The sequence below is a fragment of the Vigna umbellata genome, chromosome 9, assembly GCF_029865625.1.
Source record: "Vigna umbellata cultivar VRB3 chromosome 9, Vumbellata_1.0, whole genome shotgun sequence".
Classification (NCBI taxonomy): Eukaryota; Viridiplantae; Streptophyta; class Magnoliopsida; order Fabales; family Fabaceae; genus Vigna; species Vigna umbellata.
In genome coordinates, this window is record NC_142173.1 from 40131163 (window position 1) to 40143719 (window position 12557).

At 32.6% G+C, this 12557-nt stretch overlaps 1 protein-coding gene across 2 annotated transcripts; it reads right to left on the reverse strand.

Annotated features, from left to right (window-relative positions):
* Nucleotides 1–1881: 1881 nt before the first annotated feature.
* LOC124839146 (putative inactive receptor kinase At5g58300) lies at nt 1882–6113 on the reverse strand. 2 transcript variants are annotated; one of them, XM_088099712.1, is made up of 4 exons: nt 5747–6113; nt 5050–5159; nt 3183–4581; nt 1882–2726 (listed from the first exon to the last, which is right to left on the reverse strand). In XM_088099712.1, the coding sequence occupies exons 3-4, from the start codon at nt 4495–4497 to the stop codon at nt 2104–2106; spliced, it is 1938 nt and encodes a 645-aa protein (XP_087955838.1). In that variant the 5' UTR covers nt 4498–4581; nt 5050–5159; nt 5747–6113; the 3' UTR covers nt 1882–2103. The 2 variants fall into 2 exon arrangements, with proteins under 2 accessions (XP_087955838.1, XP_087955837.1); XM_088099711.1 differs by lacking the exon at nt 5050–5159.
* Between the last annotated feature and the right edge of the window lie 6444 nt (nt 6114–12557).

The following is a 12557-nucleotide window of genomic DNA, read 5'->3' on the forward strand; positions in this document are numbered from 1 at the left end:
AGAGTAGAAAATCCTCACCTGCATGTGTTTAATGAGACATTATAGGGCTGTAACTTTCATCCATCTCTAAATAATACAAAATTAAGTTTTCATTTCTGAGAAGGAATAATAAGTATTTCTAACTACTTGAATTTTATAATGGATGAGTTGAACATCTTGTAGTTAATCTTAGTTTTAAAGTGAAACTTTAATGTTTAAGGATTGTAAGTTTTCATTCACTGACTATGTTAAATCTTATATATAAATTATTTATACAAGTGATAAACATTGTTTAGTGATTTTTAATGGATTAGAAAATGATAAACAATGCGCCATCATACTAATATTAATTATGTAATGAATCTTAAAAGAATTTAGAGAGTAAAAAACATGTTCTTTCAAAATTAGAGAGATATTAATATTAATTCTTTCTTCAATAAATAAACTTGATAATAAGGAAAAAATCAAAAAATCAAAACACGTGATCAATTATGTTAATCATTATCAATGTTCAATTAAAATTAATTAAATCAAATTTTTATATTGAAATTATAATCTTTTTTCGTTACACTAAAAATAAAATATATTAATAATTATTGTACTGAAAAAAGTATTTATTGATATCTGTAATAAAGCATTGCTCAATGAAAACATCATCTCTTATATTTACTCACCCTTACAAATTACAATGATTATATAAATTCATATTGTTCATTAAAGAATTGTTACAGTAAAGATAGAAAGTAAAAGAATACCTGTGCTAAATGAGTGGAATTTGAATAAGGCTACAATCATATCATCCAAGCTGACCTTTGTCAACCTTCCTTAATTACTTACCATCATCCATTATTATCATGCAAAACAGCCAGATCTTTCGGTTTTTAGATGTTACACTTATTTGCAACTCATTTGGTTGTACGATAGAGACATAAGAGGTTTTCACTTCAACATAAAGACTCTTCTAATGGTGCCACATAAGTCATGACATGGAATTTGAATAAATCTTGAAGCTCATATATTTCGATTTGTTTTTGTAGGGTCATCATATCCATAACCCAGGTATTTGACATATAGTTATATAGAAATTGTAAAATCTCTTATATAAAGTTAATAATTTCTTCCTAAACTCTTTTTAATTATAATAAGAGATAAATATATTTTTAATTTTTAAATATTGTCACAAAATAGAATTCACCTTTCTTTCAATTCTAATCTCAATTTTTAAAAATAAATTGATATAGTTGTTTTAATTTTTTGGATTTGTTAAACGGAGTTTTAAATTGACATTTGAGATTAAATATATCAAAAGTGTAAATATATCCACTTTTGATATGTTAAAAAAAATTAACACAAATAAGTTAAGAAAATATATCTATATATTTTAAAAGTTTGGATAGCAAATTCTATCATATTTGGAATGGAATAAAGAAAATTTTCAATTTTAACTTTCATTAAAAAAAGTACACGAAGTTGCAGTGAATATTTTTTCATAAAATCTTTTTTATAGCCAAAGGGAAAATTTCCATTTCTAGTAGCAGAAACAAGAAAACGTAAAACACTTTCTTAAACCTTTTTTATTGATTAAAATTTACTACAAACCAAAAAAACAGGAAAAAAGAGTGTTTAATAAGAAGTGAAAAATTTAGTAAAAATTATGTTGAAGAGTGTGCTCCTTGATCAATTGAGTACCCATTCTTGGTCTTTCAACTGTGGAAATAAGATCCCATTTCTTTGGGTTTATCCTAGATCTATTTTACAAGAAATTTTATGACCAAAACATTCTGTCCGAATTCAACTGTAGGTGTAAACTGTGTGCATATGGGAATTCTTAGATTTCCAATCTTTCTTATGTGGAATAATGTGACGATAAAAGATCATGCGAGATACATAAATGAGTGATACTGAACTGCAAGGTTTGAAAACTTTTACTTCTTCAGTGTCACTAACTTGATACAACGTTTCTCACTGCATTTGTGGAATAAGAAACTACTACGTCATCTGAACATACCATGATACAATACAGTTATCATAACTTGAATACTCTAAAGACACAACAAGGTTATTCCTTGTGTGGTATAGAAAATAAGAAATCCATGGCAGGGCAAACATACGTATACAAAATAATCATGGAGTTTGTAGATTAGAGTCAGACTCAGATGATGTGTTATGGTTATTCAATTCAGGAAGCCTAATTTCCTCTATGTTCCTAACAGTTTCATCCATTGTTGGCCTATTATCTGCCACCTTAGCCACACATGCCAGTGCAATCTGAAGCATCTGCACCATTTCCTCTTCAAAATACTGCCCTCTAAGCAGCTCCTCATCAAAAACTTCAGCAGTCCATTCCTCTCTAACCACAGACCTCACCCATCTTGGAAGATCAACCATGTCGTCATATCCAGGATATCCTATTGGAGCCTTTCCAGTGAGCATTTCAAGAAGGAGCACTCCAAAGCTGTAAACATCAGACTTCTGAGTGATTCTCCTGTACTCGGTTATTTCGGGAGCACGGTAGCCATTGGCTTTTGACATGGTTGATTGAGTGGTCATCATAGGAGTGAGTCCTACATCAGTGATGCAGCCATCATGTTCTTGGGTTATGAGCACATTGGAGGACTTGATGTTGCCATGAGTAAGTTTTAAATCCATGTGCTCAGTGTGAATGGAAGCAATCCCCTTTGCAACTCCAAGTGCAATCTTCATTCTTGAATCCCAGTCTAATGGAGCTCTTCCCATTCCTCTGTTCCCTGTTGTTTAGGAAGGATAGAAGAATTAAGCAAAGATGTAGCTTTGTTACAGTTCACTATGTGTCAGCTAGTTGCATGATGAATTGCTTATTGCTACATAAGTAACATACTGCAGCTGTTGAATGGTGAACAAAAGACACCATTTTTTGTCCATTATCTTGCCGAATCCCTAAAACTACTGCTAAACAATCTTCAATGGTGATAGAAATAGAAAAATAGGCTACTTTTTCCATGACATCAATCTAGATAATTGAAATTCTCCTTTAATAACCAGCATAAATATTGACTTCAGCTTTTGCCTTTTGGTTACTCACACCAAGTAGCTTGATAAATATAATGCAGATGCAGAATGGTGAAGAAAAACTTACTTTGTCCATTATCAATAAAAGAGATTGGTGTATGGACTTGGCAACAGAAAGAGACAATGTATCAATAATCAATGTAAATAAAACGTACCATGCAACAAGGAAAACAAGCTGCCTCCAGGCATGTAGTCATATACTAGAAGTTTCTCATCTTTGGAGAAGTAAAAGGCTCGAAGGGGCAAAACATTAGGGTGCCGACCAATTCTTCCTACAACCTCCATCTGCTGCTCAAACTCCTTCTTTCCAACTAGAACTTCCCTCAACCTTTTAACTACCACTGCTGTTCCATCCTCCAAAACAGCCCTATATGTTGTTCCATAGCTCCCCTTTCCAAGAACTTCAGCTGAAGCCTTTAACAAATCTTCAAGGTCAAAGCTGTAAGAGCAACCTTCAAAGAAAAACAGCCTGTTTTTTTCAACCTCTTGCACCCCACTCCCGAAACTCTTTGAAACCTCAATCTTTCCAGAACACGGTGCCTTTCCTGTAAGTATGCCACTGCTTTGACTTTTGTTCTTCTTTAAACAGCATACAAACATCACCAAAACTAGGAGAGAGAGGAAAGCACAGCCCCCAATTGTCAGAGCAAGTATAGAAGCTAGGCCAAAGTAACTCTTTGAAGTGGTAGCACTTCTATTTTGGGGAGCTGCTTCTGGAGAGAGTGGTTGATGAACAGGTGAAGGAGAAATGGAGGAAGAAAATGAAGATGGAGTGGAGACTGCAGAGCAGTTATTGAGAGGTGGTCCACACAAGTGAGAGTTCCCAGCAAAAGAAGCGTACGGATACTTGTTGATGGACTTTGGAATTGAGCCATTCAAGTTGTTATAGCTCAAATTCAAATACTTGAGACTTGTAAAGTTGAAGTCAGGAATAGCCCCAGAGAGGGAATTGTTTTGGAGATACAACCAGGTTAGTCTACTGAGATTCTGAAAGATACGTGGGATACTTCCCGAGAAATTATTAGAGGAAATGTCTAATGCTATGAGTTTAGGGGAGAGGGAAGAAGGGATTAGACCTGAGAAGTTATTTTGCTGCAGGTTTACATATTGGAGTGAAGGAATAGAGAGAATGTCAGAAGGAAGGTTTCCTCTGAGGCCATTGGAATGAAGGCTCAGAATTTTAAGAGAATCTAGTTTACCCAGGCTATTCTCTGGAATGGAGCCCTGGAAACCTGCCCCTGGAAGATGGATGCTAATGACACTAGTTTCATTTTGGTTGCAAGTCACACCAGCCCAAGAAGTACAAATTGGAGTGGACTCACTCCAATTTAATCTTGGGGCGTGTGGAACATTTGAGAAGAACTCAAGCAGAGCTTGTCTGTCGGAGTTCAAGTCAGCTACAATCAGGCCAAAGAGAGACACTATGAAGCTTAGCAGAACAAATGAAACAGCACGGAATTGGAACTTCATTGCTTCTTGTTTGGTGTGGAGTGGAGGCAAGTGATAGTTTCAAGTCCTGATCTTAGCTGTTCTTCATCCTTGCTTGGTTCAGCTCTGGAAAATTATGGTAAAGTGTTAGCTGATCATATGGCTGAGAAGGATAAAAATGTTGAAAGTCATAATGAACTACTTTTTTGTTCTGTGACATTGAGTTACTTGAGTAAGAAAGAGTTTAGTCTAAAAACAATGATGTGCCAACTTGGAAGGTAATGCAGAACTTAGACATGAAATGGTGGTTTAGACTATTAGTTTACAGAGTGGATTTAGAAATTGACCAGAAATCAAGTCGAATAAGTTCAGCAATTCCGTTCTTAGAGAACTTGAATTTTAAAGTGAGTGTCTTCTGTTGGTACATTTTTTCAAATAAATCAGACATTTCAAAACAAGTAAGAAGATTCCTTTACCAAAAAAAGTATTCCTTTACCAAAAAACAAGCAAGAAGGAAGAGGGAAAAAGGAGGATTGTGATTGAGAATCCGAGAAAAAAAGAACTGAAAAAAGAAAAAGCTGAAGTTTGACTCACTTTTGTACTTCATAAAGAAAAGGCATTGTCGCTAAAAGTAGGCTGAAATCTCCTGATTTAAAATGATGTTGTGAATCATGAGTGTTGATTTCTAGTTTTTGCCACCAAACCTGGTGATTGCATACTCGAAAAGTTAACCTTCAAATACTGAAAAACTACTTTTTTCCTTTGGAGCTAGATTGAAACATTTACTGTGACAAAGGACATTCAAAAGGGATGAAGATGGGTAAAAAATTTCACATTCAAAACAAGAATACCACCAAATGTTAACTAATACAACTTGCTGATTCCTCAAGTGAAGTCATACAAACATAACATCATTCACCTTACGGACAATGCCAGAAATATTAAACAAACAAAACAGTTAGGAGAGAAGGAAGTGACAGAATCAGCAGATCATATTAGAATAACTCTCATTGGCTACATACATGAATCACTTGACTCCATTCAACTTAATTAAAGACCAGATTTTCAGAGATACATAGATCATTGCAAGCATTGTACACAAAAAAAAAAATGTTATGCAGATTTGTGAAGAAGATGTTAAAAGCAAGGGATCAGGTTCCAAAAACAATTATGATGAGCAGCAGAGGCAACCACCGACAAATGGACCATGTTCATCAGAAATACCTTATTTTCCAATCCATAATCAAGCAAGTGTTCACATTTGGAGTTTAGAGGAACCAAGAGAAAATACCTGTGTATGAAATTCAGTGTGAAGATACCAAGAATTGCAGCATTACCAGTTCACAAAAATGAGAAGGAAATATTTAATCCAGTTCAACAAAAATAGGAGAATAGCAATGAAATTCAAAATCTGTAATGAAGATCTAATGAATGGCGTCCAACAGAGCAAAAGTATAGTTTTTGTGCACGCAACATATGACATGAAAGCATGAAATAAATAGAGATTGAAACTAAACAATTAGGAATTGGTGATCATTTTCCTACTTAACTACAAATCTACTCTGGCAGCAATAATGAGGGAGCTAACCTACACCAAATTACAAACTCCTTTTTCTCCCTAACAATCACATTAATGTCCACTTTTTGCAGTTGAAATTAGCTCAACGTAAGAGGAAAAAAGAACATGGCTTTGCATGACTTCAACTCTAACGTTTGAAACGAAGCAGCAAGTCATAAATTAATTAGTTGGCATGTCTTTGGAAATGGACCCTATATTATTCACTAATTAAACAACTCACACAACAACTATACGTCTTGTTTAAACCATCAATATGAACAGTGCAATTTCAGTTCTTAAAACCACAGGACCCACTCAACCCATACACCAAATTTACTTCTAACCGCATCAAAAGCCAAATCAAATTTTGAAAATGTTTGTTTGAAGAGATCCTACCTCTGTGTGTGTTTAATATTTCAAAATATTCAATATTTACTACACAAATAAAATAGAATTTGAATCATTATAGAGTAGTATTCTAAAAAATTTTGAAATAGATTATTAATGGCAATGGGTACACATTGGAAATTGATGGGAAGGAAATACGCATAAAAGCTATGACGAGCTGTAGCTGAAGAGAAACACTACCGGAACTTTCCTTCTGCCTGTCACATAAATAACAAAATTTCGTAATTTTTTAAAGTAAAAGTTGATGGAGGGATTAAAATATGTAATTAAGATATTGGAAAAATCAAACCTAAAAGTAAATGATATTCGTCTCATTGTTTTATTTTTCACAATACACAGAATATTAATATAAATTATTATAACTAATTCATTAAGTAGGATGACAACGGTCGGACGGAATGTGTGTATTTTCTGTGTTATGCCTCCTAAATATATTTGTCCCGTTAGGTACATGTGAAAAAAGTAACTACGGATATATAAAAAACTTATCAATACCTATGATTAATTGTGTATATTTTTATATTTTACTTTTATAAATTTTGAATAAAATTAAAAACAAATCTTTGAAATTTAAATTCAGATAGAAGGATAATGTTCACAATCAAATTTAAATCAAATTACTTAATTAAAATAATAATGTAAATAAATTTGGCTATTTTAAAAAGTAAATTTAAACTAATTATATCAAAATAAAAATTTTAAAAAATTATCCTTTATAAAATAATTTCAATTTTATATCTTTAAATGCAATATTAAGACAAACAAACCTTGTTTTGTTTTGAAGTTTAACATAATGTCTAACATGAAATAGTTTTTAACCGTCTAGGACATTTGTTAGAAGCACTAAACGATACTCTTTAATGTGCCTAATGGATACAAGAACGTCTATTGAAAGAAGAATGTTTAACATATGTTTGACAAGTGCTAAACACTATAGAGTTTGTAACAAAACATCTAATCGCGAAAGCATCTAATAAAGAGTTAGGTTGTCTAGGAATCATATAATCTCGCTAAACACTAGATATCCTAAATGCTTTAAAAAGGTACTCAAAACAGACAAACTTTAAACGATAGTTCTTGTGTCATGCCTAAATCTTAAGTTGTTTAACGCTTTAATGCAAGTACGTTCAAGTATTCTTTTATCTACTATGTTCTGTTCTCTTTTTATATCCTCTCTACGAGAGTAATCTTTTGTCTTATAAGATTTCAAAAACACTTTAATGTTTTAGATTCAGAAGTGAATTCAAATACTTGTAAAGTTTAACTCAGTAGAGTTAAACGTTTTAGACAGATGGTATAGTGTTGATACCAGGTGTGATGAAATTCGTCTAACCATTTTGGCTCATTTGTAAACTAAGAGTAATTAAACTTGTTTTAGTGAAACTCTTTAAAAGAATTTTAAGAAAAAAATGGACGTAACTGAATTGCAGTAAACTTGTATAAAATCAAAGTGTGTTTTTTTTCCTTTGTATTTAAACAAATTTTTCATTCAATGTTTTTTTTATACTTAGTGTTTAACTATTGTTCCAAAGTGTTTAATCCCTACAAAATAATATTAAATACTATTTACAACCAGTTTTAAAATACTGTTCAAATCACCTTTTTTTTCTCTAGTATTTTTACGTGTTTCATACAAAAATAAAAATATAGAAAATCAAATTCTAAATGATTATTCCATAACTAATATTTATTTCACTAATAATATTATTTTGATCACTTCAATTTAAAAAAATTCAAACAAAATTTATTAATAATTATTAACGGATAAAAAGTACATGCGGATGATATTATCATTACATATACCTATCTCGTTAGCAAGCAGGTAACTAAACAGTATATCTATTATTCACGAATATCCATTGAAAATATTCATTTAATATTCATCACATATTTGGGTGTTACTTCTTCGCCACCACACCTTTCTCCCTCCACCTCCCCAATTTATTTTAATTCCAATTATATCCTCATATTAAAATTTTTTACTTTTACTATTTTAATTTATTTCAAACCTAGTTCTCCTACTTTACTCCTGCACCCAATTTTTCCATCTCTCATTTTCGTTTAATAATTTGTCTTTCGTTTTACTCTGCAACTCAATTTGTCTTCTCCGTTTCACTTTTCCTCCTCCGTTTCTTTCTTCTTCATTTTCCTTACATTATTAAAATACATTAAAAATATATTCAAAAATAATAAATCAAAACATTTAAATTAAATTATTAAAATATTTCCAAAATAAAGAATAAACTAATAAAAGAAACCCTAAAATAAAAAACGTAACTTTTAAACGGATGTGACATCCTTCAACGGATGTCAACATCCGTTTAAGGAAAAACGGATGTCGACATCCGTTTTACCTTAAACGGATGTTGACATCCGTTGAAGGATGTTGATATCCGTTGAAGGATGTTGACATTCGTTGAAGGATTTTGACATCCGTTGAAGGATTTTGACATCCGTTGAAGGATGTCTTAAAGGTTATGTTTTTTATTTTAGGGTTTTATTTGAAGGTTTATTTGAATACGCACCTTGAGGAAGCAACACACTGCACCACTCCACACACTGCACTACGAGAGCGACACTGCACCACGAGAGGGAGATTGCTTGATATTCTTTCCACCACCACCAACCTTTGCAACTTGTAAAAGAAAGAGAGGAAGAAATATAATGTTAAAATAAAAGAAAACTATTTTACTCATGTACGGGGCACTAGAATAGGTTATTAGTGGAATAGGTTGTGAATGGGTAAAATTAAAAAATAACCCTAAAAATAAAATTTTACTTAAGGGCAAAATAGTAAATGAGAGGTGGAGGGAAAATGGTGTGGTGGTGGAGGGAGCAACACCCCACATATTTTTATTAATATGGATTATTTTACTATCCCGTAATAGACCAAATTCAAATGTCAACTTTTTCTACTTGCATCCCACAAACTCTACTTGCACCTTATCACCATAATAATAATAATAATAATAATAATAATAATAATAATAATAATAATAATATAAATAATAATAGTAATAATAATATATTAATTATTTAATCACATATTAACAAATTCACATATAAGTATTTTTTTATCATGTTTCTAATAATTAAACATATCTTAACAAATTCACATATAAGTATTTTGTTTATCATGTTTCTAATAATTAAAAAAATCTTAACAAATTCATATATAAGTATTTTTTTTATCATGTTTCTAATAATTAAACAAATCTTAATGCAAGTACATTGGTAATTTCAACTTACAATTGAAATAAATTTGAATTATTTATTTATTTATTTATTTATGTAAATAAGAAATCTCACAACAATATCCAAGACAACAATATCCAAAAGAAATTTCTAGAATTTTATTATCACTTCACCAAAATTAACCAAATATTCTAACAGACACATTGAATTACTAAACAACTTTTTTTTTTCATACAACTAACAAACAAAAAACTTGGATTACTACGATATTTCATCATTCTGTATGCAAATCACACACTACCACCTAGTAGTTTAATATAGTTAAGGTAACTTTTTTCATGCCTCAATAAAGTTTAGCTTTAATTAATTTGGAGGTCCCTATTTGTACAGTTTTGCGTCAATTAAGTCCCTGTATTTTAAAGTAGCTCAATTTGGTCCTTATTTATGAAAAATTGAAGCAATATATTCCCTACCGTTAAATTTTGTGGACGACGTCAAAATTGTTGTCTGGTGGCTAGCTGAGGTGGCATTTCATTTGAAAAGTACGTGACACGTGTCATCCCTTTCCCACCCAAACTTAGGGTTTGCCAAATTGAGGAAAAAGAACTTGCACCATTAGGGAGTCTCTGTGCGAGAGAAGGATTTCCGCTAATGGAGATAAGGTAGTCACTCACGGTGCTTGGCTGGTTGCAGGTTTGGTTGCGCGATTGGGGTTTCTTCTTCATGGCGGCGCGATTCCTAGAGGGTGGTTGTTGGGTTCCTCTGTTGTTTGGTTGTCTTCTTAGGTTTTCCTCTCTTTGCAGGTGCGAGGAAAAAGCTCATTGTGGTGGTCTCTTGCGGATGGCGATTTAGAGTTCGAAGGGTTTCTTGGAATTAGGTCTTTGTGTGTGTGATGGTTGTTGGTCCTCTGGTTTTTCTGAGTGCAGGTGGTGAGGATGGCGGCACGAAGTGTCAATGGAAGATGGCCATGGTTGTGCATGAATGAAGAAGTGGCGCTACTCATGGTGGTGGTCCAATGCGAGCTTGGAGAATGACGAGTTGTTGATGGCGACCTTGCGCGATTTTGGGTCGTGGTGGCGGAATGATGTGTCAGCGCTGTGGTGGTTTTGATGGAGAAGATGAAGGTGCGAGATGGTGGTTCTGCGACGGCGGCTTGGGCGTTGATCATGCGTTGGAGAGGACGGCTGCCGACGAGGATGGCAGTGACAACACTTTGGGCTGTCATGGTTCCCGGATGAAGAAGCTTGTGTGTTGATGGTGATGAACGTGGTAGTAGCAGCAGTTAGGGTTTTTGTGTCTGCGATTTTGTGTGCAGGTTGGGTGGCTCTACTACGGCGGCTTGGTGGTAGTGCAGTTTGAGTGTGACGATGCTAGGAATTGTAAAATGCCACGTGCTTTTCAAATGCCACCTCACCTAGCCACCTAGCAACAATTTTGACGCCATCCACAGAATTTAATGGCAGGGATTGTATTGCTTCAAATTTTCATGAATAGGGACCAAATTGAGTTATTTCAAAATACAGGGACCTAATTGACGCAAAACTGCACAAATAGGGACATCCGAATCAATTAAACCTAAAGTTTAATGCAATAACTCTTTTAATTTCTCACGATTTAAATCTTAATGGTAAGAATGACAAAAAAGATCAAGTTTGATAAGCTAACTTGTTTCAACCAAAAAAGGTGGGTTGGGAACACGTTTTTAATCTGGGAGTCTGAATCAACTTGTCACCAAATCTGACAGCCTGACGGATCAGGTTATAAATCTCAACTCGTTTTCAATTGGCGAGTCAATCTAATCCAATCTATTATTTTGATCGGGCTAATGGGTCGAGCTTAAACAGACCAAATTGACCTATTTTGTCAGGGTGTTGCTCCCTCCACCACCCCAAGTGCTCCTGCACCTCCCCACTATTTTCTTTTATTCCAAAAATACTCTACATCTCTCCACTGTTTTCTTTTATTCCAAAAATACCCTACACCTCCCCACTATATTTAACCATCTTTCTCTTTATGATATATTGCAAAATTTTATTTACACTTTCCCTTAAATAAGTTTGATTCAATATTATTTTCACTATTCATTATATATTTTTTTCTTCAAATTACTTAATAAGTGGTAAAATGTTGTTCTAAATTTCTAGAAAAATGTTTATATACGTGTGTTTTTTTTACATTTAATATCTATAATTTTTAACATTATATTATGTTTTAACTTACCTACATGTTTGACTCAAATAACTTGAATAAAGTATTTAATTTATTAGATAAATAATATAAAAATATTATTAAATACTTAAAATATAAAAAAAAAGTTATTTGTTAAAGATTTAGAATTTATTTAGTTCTTTCGTCATTATAAAGTTAGTATATAATAATAATAATATATTATTTAATATTAATACTATTATGTTTATTATTTTGTATTTGCATCTAACTTTTAAGTTTATAAAATGGAAGTGGTAGAAGCACTAATATTGAAGTTTCCTCTGAATTTTATATTATGCAATATATCACAAGTTTAAATCTAAGCCATATGAATGCTCCATTAATGCAGAAAGAGAAAGATTGTTGAGAATAGTGGGGAGGTGTAGGGTATTTTTGGAATAAAAGAAAATAGTGGGGAAATGTAGAGTATTTTTGAAATAAAAGAAAATAGTGGGGAGGTGCAGAAGCACGTGAGGTGGGAAGATGCAGAAACACTTGGGGTGGGGAGGTGTAGAGTATTTTGGGAATAAAAGAAAATAGAGTATTTTTGACTCTAATATCCAACTTAACAAAACACAAACCAAAGAAAACTATCATTATAAATGCAATTTATAGTCTAAGTGAATCACCACATATCATTATATTTACAATTTATACTACAAAATCTAAATCCTAAATTTTAAATAAATATAAATATATCAGTATTACCTCAAAACAAGTATTTAACCAAACT